A 26,881-nucleotide genomic window follows, 5' to 3' on the forward strand; every position below is an offset into this window, starting at 1 on the left:
CGTTTCCTCTCCCTGCTGAACGCAGAGCCCAACGCAAGGCTTGATCTCAGGACCCTGAGATCATGAACTGAACCTAAACCAAGAGTGAGACGCTCAACCGACTAAACTACCCAGGCACCCCGAGGCACATTATTTCTAGTAACGCCAGGCTAAAGAGGTCATGTCTTCAATTTGCCAACAGACTCAAAGAAGTGGTAAATATATATACACAATTTATACACAATGCTTGATTTCACTGTGTACCTGAAGAGGAAATCACATATAGAAAAATCCCTTGTTTTCTTTGTATGTCACTTTTATCTCAATAAAACTGGAAAGAAAAAAAGACTCTTCTTATAATCTAGCAAAAGAAATAGCTTAAGGTAGTCCATTCTGTGCAATAACAAGGAACAATTCCAGGAATGGTTGTTAATACACTTATTTTAAATTAGAGGAGTAAAGAGAATTTTGAATTGAGAAAAACAAATCATCCCACATATGGTTATCATTGTCATTTCTATATATTCCCTTCCCATTACAGGGGTTTCAAGAGTCCGTACAAAACCTATTATTTCATCGACTTGAAAATAAAAATTCAGAATCAACTCTTCCTACAAGAACAATAGGACATGCATTAAGAGAACTGAACGCACCCTATCTGTTCAATTAGCTTCTTGGATATGTAAAGCGCTCAAAGACATCTTGAGACATACCCATCTTTCCAGCTGTAAAATAAAGAACTGAAATCCTCCACACTTGGAACAAAGGCTAAAGTTAAATTACACAAAAAGTCAGACATTATTAGGACTTTCATGAGGAAGAGTGTGATAAAGTTCCACAAAACAGACTTAAAATCATTAATCACAAAACATTAGGGGCACATCTTCAACTAAAACAGGGCAAGAGAAAGCAACAGGTGTCTATAGGTTAGTTATTTCTGATGTTTACACCTAAGATTTGAGTTCAAACTCTACCACTGCAACCTTGATCAGGTTACCACATCTCTGAACCGATCTCTTTCTCAGCTGATTAAAACAGATATATATGCACATACGTTACAGGTCTGTTGTGAAATTCAGGAAATTAAAATTCCTGAACTGCAGGGACTAACATTAGCTGGATGCTTAATGACAAAACCAGCGTTGTCCCAAGGGCTTCCTAGGAACGAATTCATTTAATCTTCATACAATCCTACCTAGGAAGATAGAAGTATTTTCCTTGAACAGATTTGGAAATTGAGGCTCAGAAGAGGTTAATAACTGGCCCTGAATCCCTGCTATTCTGTCTTCCAATGCACTTAACACACAATAAATACTCAATACAGCACATGTGCCACATTCCAGGAGCTGTTCTAAGCACTCTACATATATTAACTCAGAGAATCCTCAGTAAAATTCTAAGACAGGCACTATTATTACTTCCCATCGCACATACAAGAGAACTGAAGCCAGAGAAATTCGGTATTTTTTTCCAAGGTCACGTAGTTAATTGATAAATGTTAGAGCTGGGATTCCAACTGAGGTCCCAATACTATTCTCCTCCAAAAAAATAAAAAATAACCATTACTGTTTCTCCCATGAAAACAAGCTATGACACATTTTGTCACACAAATTGTCCTTAGTTTATCTTCATGATTCTATTAAACATTTACAATTCCCAGGGTTGTTGGTATGTGATCTTTGTGTGTTGATAAGGTTCTAGACAAAAAGTAAAGAGAGCGCCGAATCCTAACCACTAGACCACCAGGGAGGCTGACAAAAAGTAAAGATACTCAATATTGCAATTAGGCCTACACATTTCTAGGAAGGGTAAGTGAGCGATTTTCAAACAACTTTTCAAACCTCATCATTGTAAATACATTGAAAACCTCCATTTCCACTATGTTGGACCCCTCAGAACTTCAAAATCCAGAATCCAAAGCCGGGTAACAAATGAAAGAGGGACTCCAGGGAAGATAAGAATTTCACTGACACCAACAATTCTACATAAAGTTTTCTTTGCCATCCCTGGAGCCTACGTTACTGTAAGGATAAGAGATCTTTTTTATGTTGTAGGGGTTGACTATTCTCCTCTTCCACTACATTTACCGCTGATCATTGTCAACAGTTTCGGAGGGCCAGAGGAGAGCATCTGACAGACTAATCTTTTGATCTTTCTTGGATACAACAGGGCATTTTTAGCGGGTTTCCTAAGCCGGCACCACTAGATTCAGCTCACAAATACTGATCGACAGCAGCAGGGACCACGGCCCACTATGATGCTCCAGGCACATGGCTGGGGCTGTGCTCCTTGTCTCTACCCTGGAATCACCCCTCTCCAGAACCACATTGGAGTGTACACCCAGGTATGTCAACCTACTCCCCCTGAAGACATGTTCGAAGTAAGAACGGAGAACTAACAAATGTTTCTATATATCATCTCTTCCTTCCAACCATATCCTAAGTTAAGAAAACAAATACACAAATAATTTGTGAGCAAATCTGTGTCTCCAAGAGGACCAGTTTGAACAAGAAAGAATATTATCTATACCATGAGTTCAACCAAAATATTTTTCTGTTTTGTGCACTCATATAAGCCATGAACCCATCTGGGATGAAGACATTTTTAGTTAATGTGCTGCTTTATATGCATGAACGTAGAGGCTATAATCACTTCCCTTTCAAGAAAGGGTGAATTTTTTTATTTTGAGTCAAAATAATTTTTTCATTATAAGCATTACACACAATTGTTCCCTTTTCAAAATTCAAATCCAGCAATATTTTTAAATGAATTTTAGCCTCAAAACTTAAATACAAAATTCTTCTGATGCCTAACTAAAGTCAAAACTAAAGTTCAAGAGGTTGCTACTGTTTCTCTTCTAAAAAAAAAAAATACATCAAGGGACATAACAGCATGAATCAAGAGGCACACAGAACATTTGCTCAAAGGGAAGGAGTTCTATATAGATTCTAGTGTAGAGAGAAGAGAACTCTCTATCAGGAATACAAAAAAAGAACTTTTTAAATGTACACACAGCCAGTTTCTAGCACATTCTACCGACAAATCTTTCAGTTCCCAAAACCACTATTAAGCATCTAAAAGGAGCAAAACCACCTCAAAGTGAGACAAGATATCTGGACAACATAATGTGAAGTCCCAGCCACATGAGCGGTCCATTTTATTTGGGATTCATTAAGATTTCCAGAGACACAGTCAGCTATTAGAAAACAATGTGTTCTTCTTCAACGTGTACATATAAAACCTTTTATTTCACAGAATTTCCTTTAAAGCAAAAATAGACCACAAGCCAGGCCTGGAGCAAGTGTTTATATACCTAAACCCCTCACCACCAATCTTGAGAGCACTGCAGTCACCCAGCATTTATGGGTGAAAGGAATACAGGGGGGCTCCTGAGTCGGGGGCCAGTAAACAATTCACATGCTACCATTAATCACGGAGGTCAAGAAATATTTAGATATTATGAATGTGTAAATATTAATTCTAAAATGTTACGTAGGTACTCAAAAATTTTTTTTGCTTGACTGATGAAACACAACCTAAGAGCTAACATATACTGTTATCTGTAATCTTTGTTCAAAAGGACAGTTGTTAGTTTTTATCTGGAAACCCACAGATGGAACAAACATTCACTACCTGAAAATAATAATGTTCTTGTCTTCCCTTTTGAATCTTCCTAAAGAACTGTGAACATGTTAATAAACACGATGATTTCACATTCTAAGTTTTGCCTTTAAGTATTTTTCTGCACTTTTTTCCTGAGCCAAATCTGCTCACCAGATTTGAAGGCTAGAGCTCATTCATATTTTATGTAACTATTAAATTTCTATTATCTAAACTACGTGCATCCAAAGCATGAACACCAAACGACATTCTGGCAACACTTTAAAACTGAGCTGCGAAGTCAGGTTTTTATGTGCAGTATAAAATCCATTTAGAGCACCATTTCATAAAAAGACAAACCTTTAAATAATTTATAGCACTAGTAAATCTCAAGTTCTTAGTAGATTTAAAAACAGTATTTAAAATATCACTTTAGATTAAAACCAGCAGCAAGAAGCCTATGTCCTTATGTCAAAACACACCAAGTTAAAATGCAATACCAGCAGGCCATCTAGTGACCATCTAAGGGTTCGGGGAAAAAACTTAAATCCAAAAATCCTCAATATTTTTCAGTGTCTTCTATTTTCTTGAATAAAAATACAAAAATATGCCAACTGAAGCACGTTAAGAAAATGAAGATACTCTGACCAAACACTGAGAAATTAAGTATTTATATAAACAAACACATTTCCTTATCCCAATTATATTACACAGGCCAGATCGAACGAGAAGACAGACAATGCAAAGATGACTGAGGATACATAACATTACACTAACCAAAATACCCATCATCCCAAAATACCCATTGTACAGAACATTAAAAACATATTTTTCTTGGACAGTGAAACTTAGAGTAAAGAACATTAAAAAAGCAATACCTGGTAGAATTCATTTCAGGAGAGTCTCTCCAAAGCAATACCAAAGCATCAGATAGAAAAATTCCTTGCCTATCATGGACACAGCACTTCTCAAACATCTGTGTTCTCTAGAAAGCCCGAAACCAGGCTACCCTCTCTGCTTAAAAAGTTTCCTATTTAAAAAAAAAAAAAAAAAGTTTCCCATATATTACAATGGGAAATACAGATTTAGTCTTTGTCCCTGGTTCCTGGCACAGAGCTCTTAAAACCCTTGGAATCTCCTGAGTGGTTAAGGGGGTGTTTGGTGTGATGATGTGATGACTCCAGGCTAAGGGGCTCCTCAAAAAAGACCACACCATACTTAGGTGAGAAGGTTGGAACTTTCAACTCCATCCCCAGAACTCTGGGCTGGGGTAGAAGCTGGAAACGGAGTTCAGTCACCAATGGCCAAAGACTTAATCATGCCTCTGTGATGGAACCTCTGTAGAAACCCCTAAAGGACAAGTTCAGAGAGCTTCTGAGTTGGTGACAGTGCCCACAGACTGCAGCAGGCATCATGGCTCTCCCTGCCCCATTACCTTGTCCTATATGCCTCGTCCATTTGCCTGTTCCTGAGTTGTATCTTTTACAATAAACTGGTAATGGTAAGTAAAGTGCTTTCGTGAGTTCTGTGAGTCAAATTATTGAACCAGGCTGTGGGGGGTCTGGGTCGCCCGTGAATGGGCAGCCAGCCAGGCAGAAATGCAGGTATCTGGGCACCCTACTCACAGTGGGCATCTGACGTAGAAGCAATCCCGTGAGACTGAGCCCTAATCTGCAGTGTCCGAGCTAACTGTGGACACTTGGTGTCAGCACAGAATCAAATTGCTGAACCAGTTAGCATCAGAGGATCAGACAGTTGGAAAAAAAAAAAAAAAACCCTCAAAAGTCTAACAAATGGAGCCCAAGAAGGAAATAAAATGTACTTAAAATAAGATTTTGTTTTATATGGCTTAATAACCCAAGGCACGCATTTACCATTTAGATTTAGGTTTCAGGACCTAAGTAGATTAATCCATCTGGCACGACGGGCCCCAGCTCTGCAAGGTATATCAGGTAACCGACAATCACTTCCTACTTCGCACTACACAGAACAAACATTTCACACTGACCGGAGACAGGCACAGGCAGTTTACTTCTTTACAAGGTCAACATTCCTTCCCACCCAGACGGTGCTGCCTGAACTGCTCTGAAGCCCTTTGAAAGTATTCTAAAAATATTAACTCCTTCTAAGACCCAATACTCTCAAGTTCTCAATCCCAACTACACTTCGGAAAAAAATGGTCAAGGCATGCGCAAGAGAGCCACAGGAAAGACTGAGGTTTCATAAACAAACTGGAAATGGAAGGAATCCAGGTATAAGGAAGGGCAGTGTAGGAGAGAGTGAGCCGCAGCATCCGTCTCGCTGTGTTCAAATCCGACTCTACCCCCACGGCGCTGTCCTGGGACACACAACTTCACCTCTCTGAGTCATCTCCCATCAGTAACCTGAGGACAACTGTAACTACTTTTCAGAGTATTTTAACACACTACATGTAGGAATGCTACTAAAACAGCTACTAAAGGCCTTGCCTCTGTGGGAGTTCTTGTTGGTTTCCATCTCTGCCCGCGACATTATCTTCTAGCGCACACAATTATAGTCTTACATGTAATGCTGGTTAGGGCAGGACCTCTAACCTTCATATCCTCACTCCTCGCTTTCACCCCTGCACTCTGCATCGTTAGCCCCTTCACCTCCGCATCTAGCTTTGTGAGCTTAGCTCTACTCCATGAGCTCCCATAACCCACCTTTGGAAAGCCTCACAAATGTCTCTGTGATGACAATGAAGTTGCACAGTATGTGCCACCCTGGGTCACCAGGGACAGGCTGCTTCGGAAGGTGCACACTGCACTAAGTTCCCTTGTGATCAGGGTGCGGCGGGCAAAGACCCCTTGTATCACCAGCTAACCATCAACTCCGAGCTGAATGTCAGGTATTCACTGGCTTACCTACATGCCGTAATGCTCATGTGAGATTCAACTCTCAACAATCAAAGGAGAATAAATGCCAGAACAGGAGTAGCCGTGTTCTTTACTCTAAGTTTCACTGTCCAGGAAAAATATGTTTTTAATGTTCTTTACAATGGCTGTGTGTATGTAGGTCTTCTTTCAACTGTGTTCCTAAATTTTTTTTCATGCTTTAAAAGAAAAAATTGGATTAATTTATACTGTCATTCGAGTCTACAACGATAAATAATGGTGATAAGGACCAAAAATTAAGGTCCATGATGCAGGAATTTTTACTGTTTAATTCACTGCCACATCCCCAGTGTTTTACAACAGTACCTAGCATGTAAGGCACTAAGTATTTGTTAAATTAACTAAGGGAATCAACCAAGTAAAACACAGAAATACATACTTTCAATGGGAAAACCCCAAAGGAGGGTGGTACCAAAAGAAAGCAATTGCATTCTGCCCCTCCTCTCACTAAAAAAAAAAAAAAAAACAAAAAACAAAAAACGAAGGAAGAAAGAAAAGAAAAAGGGGTGCCTGGGTGGCTCAGTTACTTAAGGATCTGACTCTTGATATCGGCTTAGGTCATGATCTCAGGGTCGTATGATCAAGCCCCATATCAGGCTACACTCTGGGCATGGAGTCTGCTTGAGATTCTCTCTCTCCCTCACCGTCCCCCTCTGCCCCTTTTCTCTCTCTCAAAACAAAAAAGCAACTGCATTAAGGAGCCATTTGCATCTCTTCTGTCACCATCGAGCTTTACGATAAAAATAAATAATTTTTCAAAAGAAAATTTCTCCACCTTAAACAAATATAACCAGAACACCTTTCTGGTTGTAGATTTAATTACATTGCACTTTAGGTCTAATGAGAACACTGTTCAAAGTAAAAGCCAGACGCATTTGGAAATGAATCCTAGGAAATCATACACCTGGAATCCTAGGTATAGAATCCAGTATGTCCATGAGCAAGTTACTTAATATCTCTAAAATACTTCAGAGGTTTACTCTGTGAATAAAATCAGAAAACACATATAAAGTACTCAGCACAAAGACCACTTGGAACCTGTCACAGTAATTAGAGTGAGAAGTGGTTAGAAGCTAAATTAGGAGAAAGGCCACTTGCCCTCAGATTCTAACAATCAAAACAAATATTTTAAAAGCCACAAGGCTCCACATATATGACCTTTATAGTAAGTACTCAGTAAATGTTAGTTTTTTCATCTATCCCTCTTTTTCAAACCTTGAAGGAAACTGTCCAATTATCAGACTGTAGCAGGCATAATATAGAGTACATCCATATAAAAAAGCAATTAGTATAATCATTAATTAGGGGCAAACATCAGAAGCAAGGCTTTAATTAAAGTCACAGAGTCAGGGGCGCCTGGGTGGCTCAGTCGTTAAGCGTCTGCCTTGGGCTCAGGTCATGATCCCAGGGTCCTGGGATCGAGCCCCGCATCAGGGTCCTTGCTCCACAGAGAGCCTGCTTCTCCCTCTCCCTCTACCTGCCGCTTCCCCTGCTTGTGCTCTCTCTCTCTGTCAAATAAATAAATATTTTTTAAAAAATAAAAATTTAAAAAATAAAGTTACAGAGACTAAGGAAAGCAACAGAATGAATGAATGAATAAATAAAGTGGCAGAATAAATTAAGGACAATAATATGAAAATATGCAGCTTGGAGCCAAACTATGGGGAACCCTGAACACAAATCACCTTAATTCTATAAACCATGGGAAAATCAATAAATTCTTTAGAGTAAAAAAAAATACAAAAACCAAAACAACTAGACTACACTTGAGAAAGAGGGTTCTCTGAACAATACAGGATGGCATAAAAGGCATATGGAACTGGAAGCAGGGTAGCCAGTTAAGGGAATATCAGGTAGTGTGAGCCTAAAATTGTACAGGGACAGTTTGCCCTCAAGTTTTAAGCACTGGGGGGAGGGGGAACTGCAAAGTCCAAGGCACGACAGACACTATGTGAAGTCTGTATTTTCATTTCACAGAATCATGGTTAAAACCCAATTTCTGACTAAATACAGTGTGGGATCCTGGGTCAAATCCTAATACAGGACAGGAAAAACTTGTGAAAGCCACATAAGTGTGTGCTTTAGTTTACAGTATCTTCCTGGGGTTCATTTCTTAGTTTTGAGAAATGTTCTACGGTCATGTGAAACATTAAAGTAAGAGGAAGCCGGGTGAAGGATATACAGGCACTCTCTGTACTATTATTAGACTTACAGAAGAGTTGCGAAATTTTTTCAAAATAGTTTTTTAAAACAAGAACAGCAAAATCATCTGCTCACTACAAAAAAAAAAAAAAAACACTCTATATAGGTGAAGTATCAAACCCAAAGGACGCTATTCTACCCCAGGCCCCAAAGAAGTGGTTGGGAATGAAAGGGAAGATGTAACAGAAGGAGCTACGTGAAGCACCCACCACACATTATGTTTAATAACCCCATATAAGTGTCTGAGCACCTGGAATTAGCTGTAGTTCCTAAAATGGCTTCAGAGATTCCTGAGCCCCCTATGCTATATATGAGAGTATCTGTATATTTTCCTGAGGTTCTATAAAACACTTAAAAATCACTAATTAGATATGAAAACTAGAGAACCCAAACTAACAGAAAGTAAAATTCTGTATAGCTTCCCAACATTGATAAGACAAATCTCCAGCTTTAAAAAAAAAAAAAAGGATAGGCTCAATGTACAAAAACTGCAAACAAAATTACAATCCAAATAAAAAGGAAAAATACTGGAAACACAGACAACCCCGAAGAGTAAAAGCAGAGCAAGAATAGACGGTTTGCTGAAAATTAAACAGAGATTCCAGGATAGAACATCACGTAACAAGAGGAAAGGCCAGCTAATCTATGAAATCGTAAACGTTCCTGAACCCATCACAGAGCTGAGGTGCTACAGAGCTGAGCAGTACCAAGAACTGCTTCCAAAGAGTGACAAGTCCCAGCAAGAAAAGACAAGACCTATGAACATGCCCTTCAGGTGCGCATGGGAGGAAGAAGTGGCTGCAATAAAAGCAGGAAAGAAAAAAACAGCTAAGTGTTTTTAGCACTCTTCAAGGCTGAGTGAGGACTAGTGTGACAGGTTCACATACCTGGGAACCCGTCACCAGGAGTTCTATACTCACTCACAAGCACATCATTTCACTTACTCAGCTACAATGTTTGGATAAGGGAGGACTCACATTAAGAAGGTGAGTCCCAGGTTAACTACCTGGCAGGTATTTTACAATATGAAAAAAATTCTAAGGCTAAACATTTTTAATATATCCAGACACAGGTAATTTTTTTAAGTTGTATGTCTAATATATCCAGTAAGAAATACTAGATGAAAGAGGTTTATGGTAATAGGATTTCAAAAATCAAGAGGGCAGGGGCGCCTGGGTGACTCAGTCATTAAGCCTCTGCCTTCAGCTCAGGTCATGATTCCAAGGTCCTGGGATCGAGCCCCGCATCGGGCTCCCTGCTATGCGGGAAGCCTGCTTCTCCCTCTCCCGCTCCCCCTGCTTGTGTTCCCTCCCTGGAGTATATCTCTCTCTGTCAAATAAATAAATAAAATCTTCTCCCTCTCCCACTCCCCCTGCCTGTGCTCCCTCCCTCGCTGTCTCTGTCAAATAAATAAATAAAATCTTCTCCTTCTCCCACTCCCCCTGCCTGTGCTCCCTCCCTTGCTGTGTCTCTCTCTGTCAAATAAATAAAATCTTCTCCCTCTCCCACTCCCCCTGCCTGTGCTCCCTCCCTCGCTGTGTCTCTGTCAAATAAATAAATAAAATCTTTAAAAAAAAAATCAAGAGGGTGTTCAGATGCCTAGGCCACAGTTAGAGGACAGAATGGAACACAATGACGCATCACCGTGTACCACGTCAGGAGTCCCTGCACAACACTAGGCGGCAAAGGTGAGGACATCCAGGGGAAGGGAGTGATACTGACACACAAAGGCCAGATCCTCCCCAACTAAGTAAACTGCATGGCCCTCCGCTGGGACCAGGGAAGTGTGAAGATAGGAGCAGGGAAGAAAAGAAAAACAATTTCTAAAAACTGTAACTGGACTAAACTCTAAGAGAACCATGGACCTCACGGAGGCCTGAGTGCTCGGGAAAACAGCCAGCCTCTTTATGTTTATATATGCTCAGGAAGGCACCAGAGAAAGATCTTTATGTCCTGGAACCTTTCCCTTCCTAAAACTCAACCATCCTTATCATCATGTTGCACAAGGAAAATCCGGGCACTCTCTTAGAGTCGAGAAAAAGTTAGCTACATTATGTACCTCAACTTAAAAAAATATAATAACGTCAAGTTGTAGAGCTAAATAATCACGGCTGAATGTATTAGGTATCTGCGTGGTAAAATTACTGGCAGAAGAGATAAAAGAGCGTCTGGCCCTCAAGCGTCCTGTGGTTCATGCTGACCAGGATATTGCACATGTTGTATACAGTGGTGCCCCCACAACACCTAACACAGGGACATACACACACTCAGAAAACTGTCAGCACCATAAAGAACCTGAAACACAAACGGTACTCCGTATCAACACCACCTGTTTTTTTGGCAGGCGAAAGAGTACAAGACAAATACATTTATTGAGGATTCCCTCTTTGACCTACCCGTTCTTGTAGAAGTTCCACCACCTGCTGGACACAGTCGTTCACATCACAAGAGTCTGTCTTCAGCACCAATTCAGGAGCCTCTGGCTTTTCATACTCAGAATCGATTCCAGTGAAACCTATGAAAGGAACCAGGTGCGAGAGGGGGGTGGAAATTGAGACAGGCTTATTTCTTCATTGCAAGTCTCTGCTCCGTCAAAGTTTGTATTTATGCTGTCCCTTCTGAGTTACAGGGTTATGGTACTGAAACTTCTTTCTTGGGAGAAGATTTCTGATTAAACTTTCATTTCGCCTTTAAACACATATAGTCGATTCCCATTCGCAGTTCAATAATGTTTCACAAACACTAAATTAGTGAATCCTGAATCACGGGCTCCTAGGGGAAACATGGGGTTAGGTTCCTGCAAGCTTCAGTCATCATAAAATTTTTTGACCCTTCTTTGTGGTACGAAAGCTGAAACACGAAGGCCGAGTGTCATTTTGTTCAACCTCCGCTGGGAACACATACTTGGGGTGGCTAAAACTTTTGCCACTCTGCATGTGTCCACAAGTGACTGCCAAAGCACCGTGAGTACTGATGTGGGGGTTAAAAAACTTTAGTGAGTAGAAAAACTTGCAAGTATGGACTCTCCAAAGGATGAGGACTGATTCTTCTTCTTCTGCGCCTAAATGCCTAAACTGCCAATGGAGAAATAGGAATGAATACCAAGGGATCCAGAGCATCTCAATTTCTCCAGGGGAATATAGGATATTATAGTACTTAACCCCTGGGCATAAGCCAAACTCAACAAGGTTTTCTTCCTCTCCATGCAAAAACTGACACCAAAGTTTATCTGTCCATTATATTCACAGGGATTATCTATGGCCAAATTGAAGCTCTGCAGGCTGCTTCTGCCACCAGGATTAAGTGTTCAGGCAAGACAAATTAACTACTACTAGCTTTAGCAAAACATAAATAAGAACGGTAATCCTGTTGTATCACGAAATATACTCCACAACCAAACATAATTAGTTTAGATATTAACCCCTATTTAGATTTTCCCTTTAAATATGCGTTACCAAGGAACTGCCAAGAAAGAATGCATGATGTTTCTCAAGAATGGGCTAGCTGAGCTGAACATATGCTGTTCCATCACCTCATACATAAGTCACTTAAGGCCAGTCTGCCTTGCAGTGCTTAGGTCAACCTTGGGATAGAATGGTAAACATTAATTTAAAATCATTACTATTCAGAGGAACAGTCACCAAGAGAGTTCTAAAATATATACTACAAGTCTACAGCCCACTTATTTTTTTCTATTTCATATTTCTAAGTATCACATGAAGTCCTGAATCCAAGAAGGAGATGTCTGCATTACCAATATTCCTAAAAGAGTCACAGTAAAATAGTTGGGGAAAAATAATTCTGATCAAAACAAAACACTAGTTGTTTGTTTGTTTTTTAAGAGAGAGTGTGTGTCTAGGGGGGAGAGGCAGAGGGAGAGAGAGAATCTTAAGCAGTCTCCACGCCCAGTGCAGAGCCCAATGCAAGGCTTGATCTCACAACCCTGCGATCATGACCTGAGCCGAAATCAAGACTTGGACACTTAACTGACTGAGCCACCCAGGTGCCCCTAGAACACTAGTTCTTAAGCTTCAGTTCTCAAATGCACACAATGGAATCGCCAGGTCCCACCCCCATGAGATTCCAATTTCACTGGTATAGCTTTGGCATCGGATTTTTAAACGTTTCCCCAGGTAATGCTAATGTGCAGCAAACCTTGAAAACCACTGTGTTGGAAGACCTGGCTTAGCATTTTAGAAGTCCAGGAATTCCCTTCCTAGCTAATTTATCCTGCGATTATAATAAATGTACACGTAAGAACATTTATATTTAAGCAGATAATAACTATGAGTAGTAATCATGAAAATAATCTAGCATTAGAATGGCTGACACGGGATGCCTGGGTGGCTCAGTCGGTTAAGCGTCTGCCTTCGGCTCAGGTCATGATCCCCGGGTCCTGGGATCGAGTCCCGCATCGGGCTCCGTTCTCCGTGGGGAGCCTGCTTCTCCCTCTGCCTCTGCCTCTCTCTCTCTCTCTCTCTCTCATGAATAAATAAAATCTTAAAAAAAAAAAAAAAAAGAATGGTTGACACAGGGATACATTTACAGTTTAGTAAATGTCACATAAAGGCATACAAAAGCCGAGGTCCGCTGAATGTATGCAATCTCTTCTGTCCTCAAACATTTACCACCACAGCTCTGAGACTGCATTGACAGGGAACTTTCAAGCACTATTCTGACAATGAGTAAACGATTTTTAAAAACAAACAACTCTACAATCAGAAACTCTAACACCATGGCAAAGATAATGTTTGTACACAGGCACACATATATATATTAACCTAAGGAACATTTTATCAATGTCTACTCAGAGGATTTTGTTTTTTAAGATTTATTTGAGAGAGAGAAATCGTGCGTGCACGCGCACAGCAGGGGTAGGGACAGAGGAAGAGGGAAAGAATCCCCTAGCCAACTCCCACTGAGCATGGAGCCCAACCACGGGGCTCAATCCCAGGACCCTGAGATCATGACCTGGGCCAAAACCAAGATTCAGATGCTTACTGACTAAGCCACCCAGGTGTCCCTAGTCAGAGGAATTTAAAAACACTCAGGAAAATAAACAAGTAACACAGAGAAAACTAAGCTAATACAATCACACTCCCAAAAAGAGAATGCAAATTGTAAATGACTCAAGGTATTTTGCATGTGACCTTATTCATCTTTGCATCCCAGCACCAAATATATACCTCAGAAATGGAAAGCACTGATCAGTGTGTGTTGAACATCCAATTTCCACTCCTTCTAATCTATCCAACAAGCATTTACTATGTGTGTGTCAGGCATTAGGCTTTGGGCCTCACACTGGGCTAAACTCTTAATGATAGAAAAACAGTCAAGATGTTACCCCTGTTGGGGCGCCTGGGTGGCTCAGTTGGTTAAGCGACTGCCTTCGGCTCAGGTCATGATCCTGGAGTCCCGGGATCAAGTCCCGCATCGGGCTCCCTGCTCGGCAGGGAGTCTGCTTCTCCCTCTGACCCTCCCCCCTCTCATGTGCTCTCTCTCTCATTCTGTCTGTCAAATAAATAAAATAAAATCTTTAAAAAAAAAAAAAAAAAAAAAAGATGTTACCCCTGTCCACAGTAGCTTACTCCAGAGCGAGAGAGACAAATCTACCTCTCTCACCAGTCCATCCTTGCAAAAACAACAAAATCAACTACAATTAAAATAAGATTTAGACTTCAGGATCCCAGACACATCACTTCGTTTCTCTTTGCCAAATCTTTACTATGAAAAACTGAAGTGAAAACTGGCCATCAACAAACAGAGGGTGATACAGATGATAAAAAGAGCTAAACTGGTTTCCCTCCCCATGTCGTAAATTATTCAGGTCAGACAACCTGTTGAGTCAAAAACTGCAGCCTTAATGGGTGAAACTGCATCTCCATGGTGGCACAACTGGATGTCAGGCTGGCCTAAGGAACCAGATTTCACACAGCAGGTGGCACTCGCCCCAACCGCTAATGTGTCCCCAGGTCCAACTAGAGAAGAGCCCAGAATAAAAAGAATTGCCCTTCCTGTTCCACCTTTTCTTATGCAGGGCCAGAAGCTGAGTGACAAAATCTCGAATTCGCAGAGCCCCGGGGAGCTCCTATGATCGTCCCAGGCTATCATACTCCCTCTATTGGGAACACATCAAAGTTACCTGCATGAATCATTGATCCCTACACAGTGCTGACTGGGTAATCGGTCCTTGATTTTTTTTTTAATGCTGGCATTTCCTCTGTTAACAATAGAACAGAATTAGGGCGCCTGGGTGGCTCAGTTGGTTAAGCAACTGCCTTCGGCTCGGGTCATGATCCCGGAGTCCCGGGATCGAGTCCCGCATCAGGCTCCCTGCTCAGCAGGGAATCTGCTTCTCCCTCTGACCCTCCTCCCTCTCATGCTGTCTCTCATTCTCTCTCGCGCAAATAAATAAAATCTTAAAAAAAAAATTTAAAAAAAAACCAAAACAATAGAACAGAATTAATATCCAAGTATGTCTTGAGGATAAATACGACTGGTATCAAAGGCCACAGCAGACAGGTTCTTAATGTCTCTTATGTCCAAATGTTCACCACAGTTGAAACTCTAGAAGCAAACCATAAAATCTAAAAAACAAGGTACTTCTATTTTGATGGAATCAGCAATATATTAATTCAACCTAATTCAACAATTGTACACAGAACGAATAAGGGACCATTCCAAGCACCACGATATAAATAAGAACGAGACACTGTCTTTGCTCTCAAGATGTTTCTAATGCAGGCATTTTTCCCATTAGCTATGGAATTTCCTTCATTTTCACTGGAACAAAAAGCAGAAGGGACAGCAGCTAGCAACTGATACTCAGTCTAAAGTTAGGCACCTAATTATATCAAGTAGGTTTCCAGCAGTCCCTGAGGTCCCAACCTTCTAAAACTCTGTCCTGTGAGTAGGATTCCAATCTGATCAACAATACCTGAGTACACACAGCGCCAGATAGTGCCGGTAGGCCTCAGAGACACAAGAGTGTAGTAAGACCCACTTTTTCTTCTCAAGGAGCTCCAAGTTGTTTGAATACTGCCAATCTCTTAGTAAAGATGATCCGTCTCAAATATGATAGGCTAAAATATGCAAGCATATTTTATGCTGGCTGGCTCAGTCAGAACACGCAGCTCTTGATTTCAGGATTGAGTTCAAGCCCCACGTTGGGTGTAGAGATTACTTAAAAAATAGAATCTTAAAAAAAAAAAAAATGCAAGCAAAGAGGAACTGGAAAAAAAATAGTACTTACCTTTAATTTCTCCAGCCCGTGCTTTTTTGTAGAGTCCCTTGACATCCCTCTGTTCACAAACGTGCAGAGGAGCATCAACAAATACTTCAAAAAAAGGTAAACTTGCACCCTCATGAATTTGCCTTGCATTGTTGCGATCCTTAGAAAAAAGACATACAGCTGAGTCAGTGGAAAATAAATACTAGACAAAACCATTTATATTTTAAAATATAAACTGAGGGGCGCCTGGGGGCTCAGTCAGTTAAGCCTCTGACCGACTTTGACTCAGGTCATGATCTTGGGGTCCTGGGATCAAGCCCAGCATCATGCTCCACACTCAGCAGGGAGTCTGCTTGAGGATTCTCTCTCTCTCTCCCTCTGCCCCACCCTCCACTTGTGCACACACGCTTGAGCTCTCTCTCAAATAAATTTTTTTTTTTTTAAAGATTTTATTTATTTGACAGAGAGAGACACAGCGAGAGAGGGAACACAAGCAGGGGGAGTGGGAGAGGGAGAAACAGGCTTCCCGCGGAGCAAGGAGCCTGATGCGGGGCTCGATCCCAGGACCCTGGGATCATGACCTGAGCCCAAGGCAGACGCTTAACGACTGAGCCACCCAGGCACCCCCATATATATATTTTTAGATTTTATTAATTTATTTGAGAGAGGTCCTGGGATAGAGCCCCGCATCGGGCTCCCTGCTTGCCAGGAAGCCTGCTTCTCCCTCTCCCACTCCCCCTGCTTGTGTTCTCTCTCTCGCTGTGTCTCTAAAGATTTAAAAAATATATGTATATACGTGTGTGTGTGTGTGTGTGTGTGTGTGTGTATATATATGTAGGGTGCCTGGGTGGCTCAGTTGGTTAAGCATCTGCCTTCCGCTTGGGTCATGGTCCCGGGGGACCTGGGATGGAGCCCCGAGTCAGGCTCCCTGCTCAGCGAGGAGTCTGCTTCTCACTCTATCTCTGCACCCCCCCTCGCTGTGCTCTAATAAATAAACTCTTTAAATATATACATATCTATAAACTGAATAAAAATTAAATCTAGGAAATTATAAGGTTAATATACCCATTCTTTGTAACTCTTTTAAAGGGTATACTATTCTAAAAATCCAAGATATTGGGGAGTTCCAGGAGGGAAAACAATAGATGTCCCATAAAAAATTTCACCAAGGGGCACCTGGGTGGCTCAGTCGGTTAAGCGTCTCCCTTTGGCTCGGGTCATGATCCCAGGGTCCTGGGATCGAGCCCCACATCAGGCTCCCTGCTTGACGGGGAATCTGCTTCTCCCTCTCCCTGCCCCCTGCTTGTGCTCTCTCTCACGTGAGCTCTCTCTCTCAAATAAACAAAATAAATTATTAAATCTTAAAAAATTAAGAAAAAAAAATTTTTTTTCACCAAATTTCTTGAGGAACCAAAGCCAAAGCCCAGCCTGAATGCAGGAGTGCATCAGGCCTCTCTCTCATAACACGTTCAACCTCAGCCTGAGCTGGCTTGAAAGCAACTTCACTTCCCAAGAAGACCATTCAGAACCCTGAGGGGGGTTTATTCACTTGCCAAACACAAGCTCCTGTGGCCACTTCTCATCTCAAGCATTCCCAAGACTTTACTTTTCTGCCCTGCCCCTAAGCCCCTAACCAGTAATCATCTTCATCGCTCCGAATGAAGCACGAATACGCCCCATCTCTTCTCCGCTACATAAGCGTGTCTATATGCCCACTACCTTGGTCTCGCTCAGTCCTGCCACTCCCCGCTTCAGATTCCAGAGCCCCATCCCCTGATCTTGCTCAACCCGTTATCCCTACTCCATCTGAAATCTTCAGCCTCTGCCCTCTCGGCCAGCTTTTTTCCCCGGGGCAACAAACAAGTACAAGTCACTCATCCATGAAAAACAAGAGAACTAACAAATCACACAAAATCCCTTAATCACGGGTACTCTTCAGCCCTTAAATGACAGGACTTTCTGCTGTATCTCACACTACTAACCCTATGTATGCCGACGATGCTACCCCCTGACCATTCCTAATGCATGCTCCCCTGGGCTCGTCCTACTTTCCCATCCCTCCAATACTGCTGTTGCCCACAGTCCATCAGGAACCCACTGCTCACATTAAGTCCTTGAGCACTTTTCTCAGCTGCCTTCACGATGTCAACTACAACATATACACCAACACTTAAGCCTGAGCCCTGCCCTCTCTCCTGAAATTAAACACGTTTCCAGCTTCCTCCTAAATATACCCACCTGGAGATCCCACAGCTACCTCAAACTTAGCATGTCCATAATTGAGTCCATTCTCTCTTCCCCCAAGCTGGAATCCCGCCTATACCAACCAAATCAAAGATGACAACACTATTCACCCAGAATCCCAAGAGCTGTTCTGGTTCCTTCCCTTTGCCCCACAGCCCCACCCCCTGGCATTCCGTCACAAAGTCCTTCAGATTTTGCCTCTAAATATTATACCAACCCAGTTTGCATTGCTTCCCTGCTCCCTAGTTCACCTCATTCCTCATCTGGTCAATTGCTACACCCTTTTAAAAGTCTGTTGGCTTCTAGCTTTGATCTACTCAAAGCCATACTCTAACACTGTCCCCTGAATGACAGACGATGCAAATTCAACCATGTCACTAACTTTACAGAGATTCCCCACCACCGTCAGGGTAAAACACAAACTTCTTAGTGGGAGGCTTCAGGCCTTCTATACCTGGCCCCACCATTCTCAGTCTTGCACTTGATGTTCTATTAGTAATTAAAGGCTGTTTGGGCCTTATGCCTTAGCCATCTCCCCTGCCAGAAACCCTCCACTCCTCTCTTCTGCCTAAAGCAATATGCATCTCACAGCACCGATCCGTGGTGCAGTCCTCTAGGAAGCTCACCCTGCATCCCCAGAATGATGGAGGGCCCTTGCTTCCTCTGGCTTCTGGGAGAACCCACTATATACCTGTCATAGATCTTATTCTGATACTCTGATTCTCTTTTCATTAGCCACAGCATGTAGCAGAATGACTAAGTAGTGACCTTATTAACTGATTCCAGCTGTCCTTTTAAATGAAGGGGTTTCCAAGTTTCTAGCCATGGCTCTCTTCTCATTCTATACAACTCCTCCATATACTCAACTTCAACTAGGTTTCAATTTACAGTTAATGATTCCTAAATCTATCTCAATTCTACACAGCTCTCCTGAGCTCCAGAACCAATGTTCCAATGACCCACTTAGATACGCCACTAGGATTTCAAACCTAACCCACCTAAAAAGAAATAGTCATCTCCTCCCTTCCCATCCTGTATTTTCTACCTCAATCATTCCATCTTCTATTCAGAAAGCACCGTCCTTCATGTTCACCCCAAATTCAGCAATCAACCAGGCACCACATCCTACTGATGCTACGGGCTCAAGAGCCCTCAAATGCACCCTCTCTTTTCCATTCCCGTTGTTGTTGCTTGAATTCACTCCAAAAGCCTCTTCACTCATCTCCTATCTCCAGGCCACTCTTATTCCGGGCTTCAAAGGGGGCCTTACTGAAATGCAAACCCAGAGACAGCATTCCCTAGTACAATTTCAAACTGTTTAGTCCCCTGTGGGGCAAAGTTCTGAGCAGTGAAGGTTTATCATCGGAACCTCTGTAAATCGCTCTACCTTCATCTCCCCTCACATTCATCCTGCACCGCAGTCATTACATCTACCTACAGTCCCCCGAAAGATCGAATTCCCTCACATTTCCATGCTGCTGCAGACCCTGTACCGTCTCCTCTGTCGAAATAGCTTTCTCCCTCCTCTCTCACTGGTATGCTCTGATTCCTCCCCACAACTCAGTTCAAGCAGCACCTCCTCTGTGAGTCTTCCACGGCATCTTTCATAGATACTTACCTCATTGCCAGCTGCAACGTACTGTAACTGTTCACACCTCTATGTTCCCACCAGACTAGCTAGGAACTATCAGGTTTACCTTGCGAACCAAGATGCCCTAGTTCAATGGTGACATGGAATAATACACATATCCTCTATTATATGGTTTGATGCAAATATCACAGATTTTGACACATCCTAAGCATAGTCCAAACCCCATTCTTAGTGCTTTGAGAGATGAGATCAACAAAATTTTACTTCATACTATGGAAACAAGGGAGCCAAAAAGCAGATCAGCATGTACTTTAGAGACCCAGCTGACAGCTCTCCAAATCCCGTGTTACTCTCTCCTCTTCCAAGAGTTGCACAAAGTCCCAAAAGTGCAAGAATATCAGTTATTATATTACTATGAAAACTTCATATCCAAGGATTCAAGAACTCAAACTATCATTCTCTTCTACACTTCATTATCTAGTACACTTTAAACTGATATACTAACATTGTTCCCAATGTTTCAGGAAAATGAAAAGTAACTAGTCCTCACAGGACCTTTCAGGACTCCTGCCATGGTTCAATTAAGTGAATCTTTGTAATTAACACTCCATCTGATACTTACCTATAACTCTAACAGCTCATATTTTGGTGTTGCTTTTAAAAAAGTCTACGTAACCATCCAAATTCACAATACAGTACTAGAACTGTGCTATTATTTGTTATATTTACTGAATACTTACCACACACCAGGCACTGCGCTGAGAGCTTTGGATGCATGATTTACCTAATCCTCAGAGCAACCCTATGAGGTAGGCATTGTCTGAGCTTATGAAAGTCAAGTCAACTGGCCAAGGTCATAACAACAACTGGCAGAGCTGAATTCCAACCCACTGTTTCTGGCCCCAAAGCCCCTGCCTTTAACCACATAGTAATTCACCTGTTCTTTCACATCTGAGTTATGCTGTCATTTAATAAACACTAAATATCTACTGTGTTCCAGGAGCTGGACCTGGCATCAAGATTATAAAGACAAATAAGATGTAGTTTCAGCCTTCGAGGAGCCAGTGGATTTTAGAGGTTATGAGGCATGGTGGGTGAGAGCATGGATTCCAGTGACACTGTCTGGGTGCAAATCCTTGCTCTACCATGTACAGTATGTGATCCTGGGTAATTTACACCTGTCTCCTCACCACTGCCTTTTTTTTTTTTTTTTAAGATTTTATTTATTTGAAAGAGAGAGTGAACAGGGGGCGGGGCAGAGGGGGAGGGAGAGGAAAAGAGAATCTCAAGCACACTCCACACTAAGTGCAGAACCCGACGCAGGACTCAATCTCAGGACCCTGAGACCATGACCTCAGACAAAACCAAGCGTCAGACGCTTAACCGACTGAGCCACCCAGGCGCCCCACCTCTGCCTTCTTCACTGGCTGTGAGCACTAAAGGAGTTAATTCATAGTATACAGCTGGTGTTCAATAAAGGTTAGCTGCTATGATTTTTATCACTACTACTACTATTGCTGCTGTATTAGCACCACCAATCAACGATACCATATGAGAATGATGGTGTGTTACAGGGAAACAATGCATTATGGCACAATTATAAGGGCACCAAAGACAGGTGTCCCACAAAGCCCAAAGGACAAAGGGAAGGTACTCAGGAGGAGGAGACACCTACCCTGAGTCTCAAAGCACAAACAGGAGTCAAGTGATGTGGAGAAGGATCGGTGGAAGAAGAAGAGTGCCTTTCAGGCAGGGGAACAAAAAAATCTCACGGTGAGAAACAACATGGTTTTTTAAGAGAAATACGAAAAAAGTGAAATGGTGCTAAAATAAGAGGAAGAATGTAATAAAAGAGGAGACCGAAGATCTAGAAGCAAAGTAGCCATAGTCAGGCACATGTGAAAAAACTGAAGACTTTCCCTGGTGTCGGACACATGTTGAGTATTTACTATGTGTTTACTGAATTGAAAAGTCAAGCTTGAAATAATTTGGCCACTGGCTTGAGGTCAACAAGTCTGCTTATACTGGGAAGGGAGGGGTCACAGCAGGTTTTATCAAAACTGAATTTACTCAGAAAGTCACAGCACAGAAATGCCGTAGGTTAATTTAAAATAATTAAAATAAAATAAAGTATTTGCATTGAGCTTCAAAGCACAGGTCAGTTTTAAACTGTTCGTTCTACCTGATAGCATACTCTCAATGACATGAGAACAGCAAGAGCACAAAAGCCACATACCTGAGTATAAGGTGATATAAAACTCGTGATGCATACTAAGCCAGCATCTGCAAACAGCTTAGCAACTTCTGCAATGCGTCGAACATTCTCCTCTCTGTCTTCAGGACTGAAGCCAAGATTCTTATTGAGACCCTGACGAATGTTGTCACCATCCAAAGTGTAGCATGGGATACCATGGCACACCAAGTACTCCTCTAAAGCCATGCTCACTGTGGTCTTTCCTGCTCCAGATAAGCCTGAAAGTGAACAGTCCAAGCACAGTTCAGATGCAGCATTAGAAGGATAACCACATAGTAATAAAGAATTTAAATCACAGCTTTAATTACATTCATTATTCATAGCCATCTCTCAGTAACACTTTTCCCACATTTCTCTATAAGATTTACATCTTAGCTAGAAAAACATCTGTAGTTCAAATAAAATAAGCATTTATGTTTTTTGGGTTTTCTAAATTACAACAGACATTTATTTAAAGTAATACATTTGCAGCTCAAATAGTTCGAAACTGCACATTTCAGGTTTACCCAACTTAAAAATATTTGAGGAGAGCTGCAACGACAGATTTCAACTCCATGATTACTTCTTCGCCTACTCCTCTATTTTCTTTGCCGAGCAACTTCGTTCAGATGGGGTTCAAGGTAGAATTGATCCTGCTCATATTTTGTCCACTGCTCATTACGCAAGATCTGCTGCCTCGTGGTCAGATCCAGTGCTCTCTCAGTGTGAAACACCCTGTGGTTATACAGGTTCTCAGGAAGCCTTATGGCCTCTTTCACATCATCATTCTCATATACTGTATCATCTTGCATTAACTCCAGCATTGTGATACCATTTCTGAATACCCTCTAGCCACCAGCTTGTTGCTGCAAGGCCTGTTCGCCACTTTGACCCAAGACTACAGCGTTGCCTACTCAAGCATTTATGTTTTTAATAACTCCTGTCTATGCCCAAAGGTATTCTAGAAATTACTCAGTTTCAGAGGGTATTCACTTTGTTCTCATTACCACTATTCCAATGCTACATGCCAAAGTAAAAACAGAGTAGTATGCCCAAATTATTTCTAGGGAGGTAAGAAAAAGGACAAAAGTAAGTAAAAATAAACATTATAAAGTTATTTCTATATCCCAGAATCAATACATTCCACAGACTACCATGATAAAAGTACCTGGGAGTCCAATTTATAATATAATTAACCTTGAAAGAACATCCTTACCTCAACTCACCTTCCTCTACCAATGACGTTTACTCACTAAACAACAAGGAAAAGGAAAGCATGTATGTATGCACTAGAACATGCCATCTCGATGAGTATGCAAGCACAGAATTCACAACTAAGGTAGTGATGAGGCAAGAGATAAAAACGGAAGTCTCACGTACTGATTCCTTTGAAAGAAGTCATGATGGTAGAAGGCTAACTTAAAAAAAAAAAGTGGATTATGTGTTAGGAGGATCAATAGTATTAACTGCTTTATACATTAAAAACTTGTATGTTGGGGAGCCTGGGTGGTACAGTAGGTCGAGCATCTGACTCTTGGTTTCCACTCAGGTCAGGATCTCATGGTCACTCAGTGTGGGGTCTGCTTGAGCTTCTCTCTCCCTCTCTCTCTGCCCCTCCCACTCATGCTCTTTAAATCTAAAAAATAAAAATAAAAAATAAAAAACCTTGTATAGCGGATCTTATTTTCCAAAGATGGCTGCAACAGAATTTCCCACCCTGCAACCTCTTTGACCATGTAACATCGCCACTGTGACATCAAGAGGTAGAGTCTAATTCCCTGCCCTTGAATCTGGGCTGGCCTTAGGATTCACCTATCATGAAAAAAATGCAGTGAAAATGACAATGTGTGACTTCCAAGGCAGGGTCAGAAAAAGCTGTTACGCAGTTTCTCTTTGGACCCTCCATTTGAGAGAAGCCCGCTATTAAATATACCGAGGCCACCATGCTAGCAAGATCACGACTAGGTGGTTCAGCCAGCTAAGCCCCCAGCTGACAGGTAGCATCAAGCGAGTTAGTGATCACCGACTCCAGCAGGTGAGCCTTTAGACATCAGGGAAAATCACCCCGCTGAGCCCTCCTGAATTCCTTACCCACAACATGGTAAGCAAATTAAAACGGTTGGTTTACACCACTAGGTTCTGGGTGATTTGTTACACAGCAACAATAACTGAACAAACAGATGGAGGCAGGGGGTTCTGTCTTTTGTTGTTTTTAACCAGCAGCTGAGCACTAAGTATGAGAAGAAGGAAAAAAAAAAACAACAATCCTGAAACCTGAACTCTTAGACTTTATACAAGACAACCTAAATGATAATAAAAGTACCTATTTATACATACGTGTATATATATACTCATTTTATGTATATATTTAGTTTGAAACAAAGTAAAGAGAGAAACAAAAAAAAAAAGAGACTGCTGAAAATTTAATTACTGACACAGGAAGTTTCATTGATGATGATTACAGGGAACACAGACAAAAAGGCAAAGAAATTAAAGCAGAGGAAATTAATACACAATTACAAGAGAGAAAATCCAAAACTAGATAAGGAAAATCAGTGTACCTGAAGAAAAGGAACCAAATGTACTGGACTGACTAATTCCCCACCCCCCCAAATTCATACACACCGGGAACCTCAGAATGTGGCCTTAGTTGTAAACAGGGTCTTTGCGGATGTAATTAGTTAAATTAAAATGAGGTCATACAGTACTAGGATGGGCACTAAATCCAGCGATGGGTATCACTACCAGGCCATGTGAGGATGAAAGCAGGGACTGGAGGGCGCCTGGGTGGCTCAGTTGGTTAAGCGACTGCCTTCAGCTCAGGTCATGGTCCCACGGTCCTGGGATCGAGTCCCGCATCGGGCTCCCTGCTCGGCGGGAGGCCTGTTTCTCCCTCTCCCACTCCCCCTGCTTGTGTTCCTGCTCTCGCTGTGTCTCTGTCAAATAAATAAATAAAATCTTTAAAAAAAAAAAAAGAAAAGAAAAGAAAGCAGGGACTGGAGCACGACATCTACAAACCCAGGGAGCACACAGGACTGCTAACAACCTCCAGGAGCTAGGCAAGCAGCCTGCAGCAGCAGATTCTCCCTCAGAGCTTACAGAAGGAACTAACCCCACCAAAACCGTCATTTCAGACTCCCAGCCTCCAGAACTGTAAGAGAATAAATCTCTGGTGTTTGAAGCCACACCGCTGTGTAAAATAGTTTGTTACAGCAGCCCTGGGACACTAGTACATGTAAAGATATAAAGGAAAGTTCATCTGAAATAAAAATCTGAGAAAAAGCAAACTGCATTCCAAGAAAATGGCAAACAACTCAAAACAGCTTGACGGATCCTGGTTAAGCTACTGAATTGCAAGAAAAGGGAAGAAATCTTTACTTCCATTTCCAACAATATTGTCAAAAAAAAAAAAGGGGCGCCTGGGTGGCTCAGTTGGTTAAGCGACTGCCTTCGGCTCAGGTCATGATCCTCGAGTCCCGGGATAGAGTCCCGCATCGGGCTCCCTGCTCGGCGGGGAGCCTGCTTCTGCCTCTGACCCTCCCCCCCTCTCATGTGCTCTCTCTCAAATAAATAAATAAAATCTTTAAAAAAAAAAAAAAAAAAAAGATCAACAAAGGCTACGGAAGATTTGATAACATAATTAACAAACTTGATCTAAGGAACATATGTAGAACATTGCACATGTCAGGGAATAGATGTTCTTTTCAAATATGTATTTACGAAAACTGATTATCTACGAGATCATAAAACAAGCACCAAAAAATCTGAAAAACAGTATTTATAAGCATCACAAGTGGTCAGATCAATGGAATAAACCATGTTCAAGGAAAGGATTACCCAATATTGTAAAGATCAATTTTCCCCAAAATTGACCTTTATTTTTTTTTTTTTTAAAGATGTTTATTTATTTATTCATGAGAGACAGAGAGAGAGAGAGGCAGAGGGAGAAGCAGGCTCCCAAGGAGCAGAGAGCCCAATGCGGGACTCAATCCCAGGACCCTGGGATCATGACCTGAGCCGAAGGCAGACGCTTAACCATCTGAGCCACCCAGGTGCCCACAAAATTGACCTTTAGATACAATGTAATCCCAAACTAAATCCCTACCAGATTTTCGAGGAACTGGTTAAACCAATTACAAAATTTACACAATAATGCAAAGAGCCCCCCCCGCCAAAGGTTAAGATATTCCTGATGAAGAATAAGGTAAGAGGACTTACTTCACTGGATTTCAAGACTTATAAATATATAGTAAGACAATGTGGCAATAAAAGAGGAATCGACCAGTAGGATAGATCAGAGAGCCCAGAAACAAATCCACACATAAGTGGAAATGTGACATGACACCTGGCATTGCACAAAAAAAAGGATGACCTCATCAATATATGCTCGAGACAAACGATTATCCACATGGAAAAAAAAGAAAATAGATCCCTCCCTCACATACATACAAAAATCAACTACAGATTGATAAAGGGCCTAAATAAGAAAGGTAAAACTTCTAAATAAAGGAAAAGAAACAATTTTTCTGGGACCCAGATGAAAAAAGGAAAGCTCCTAAAAAGGAAAAAAAAAAAAAAAATCAAATTAGTCTCACACCTCTTCACATCATTTAATACCAGAAGACAGTGGAATAATGTTTTAAGAACTTCAAGACAAAAAAAGTATGAAGTACAAATCAAATATATATTTTACCCAGTCAAATCGTCGTAAAAGACAGGCAGACATTCTCAAATATAAAAACTCAGAGAATTCAAAATCCAGTGAGCACTATCTTACAAAAACAATTTAATGATGAAATATAAACACTTAAAACTGGACCCAGAGAAAGAGCTCATGATTGAACAACGCCATAATAAAAGAACTAATGGTGAGTTGATGGATATAG

General features: G+C 41.5%; 1 protein-coding gene across 3 annotated transcripts in view; it reads right to left on the minus strand.

Annotated features, from left to right (window-relative positions):
* Positions 1–26,881, minus strand: part of PAPSS1 (3'-phosphoadenosine 5'-phosphosulfate synthase 1) — a 99,109-nt gene that overhangs the window by 59,651 nt on the left and 12,577 nt on the right. For 2 of the 3 annotated variants that reach the window (XM_035030240.1, XM_035030242.1), the window contains exons 3-5: positions 21,999–22,234; positions 15,949–16,087; positions 11,093–11,211 (exon numbers count right to left, since the gene is read on the minus strand). In XM_035030240.1, coding sequence (XP_034886131.1) covers positions 11,093–11,211; positions 15,949–16,087; positions 21,999–22,234 — 494 coding nt within the window. Of the gene's footprint in view, positions 1–11,092; positions 11,212–15,948; positions 16,088–21,998; positions 22,235–24,698; positions 24,719–26,881 lie in introns of those variants that run through there. The other variant, XM_035030243.1, reaches the window with a different exon arrangement.

The sequence above is a fragment of the Mirounga leonina genome, unplaced genomic scaffold (assembly GCF_011800145.1).
Source record: "Mirounga leonina isolate KUSES-001 unplaced genomic scaffold, KU_Mleo_1.0 Mir_357, whole genome shotgun sequence".
In the NCBI taxonomy this organism is placed as follows: Eukaryota; Metazoa; Chordata; class Mammalia; order Carnivora; family Phocidae; genus Mirounga; species Mirounga leonina.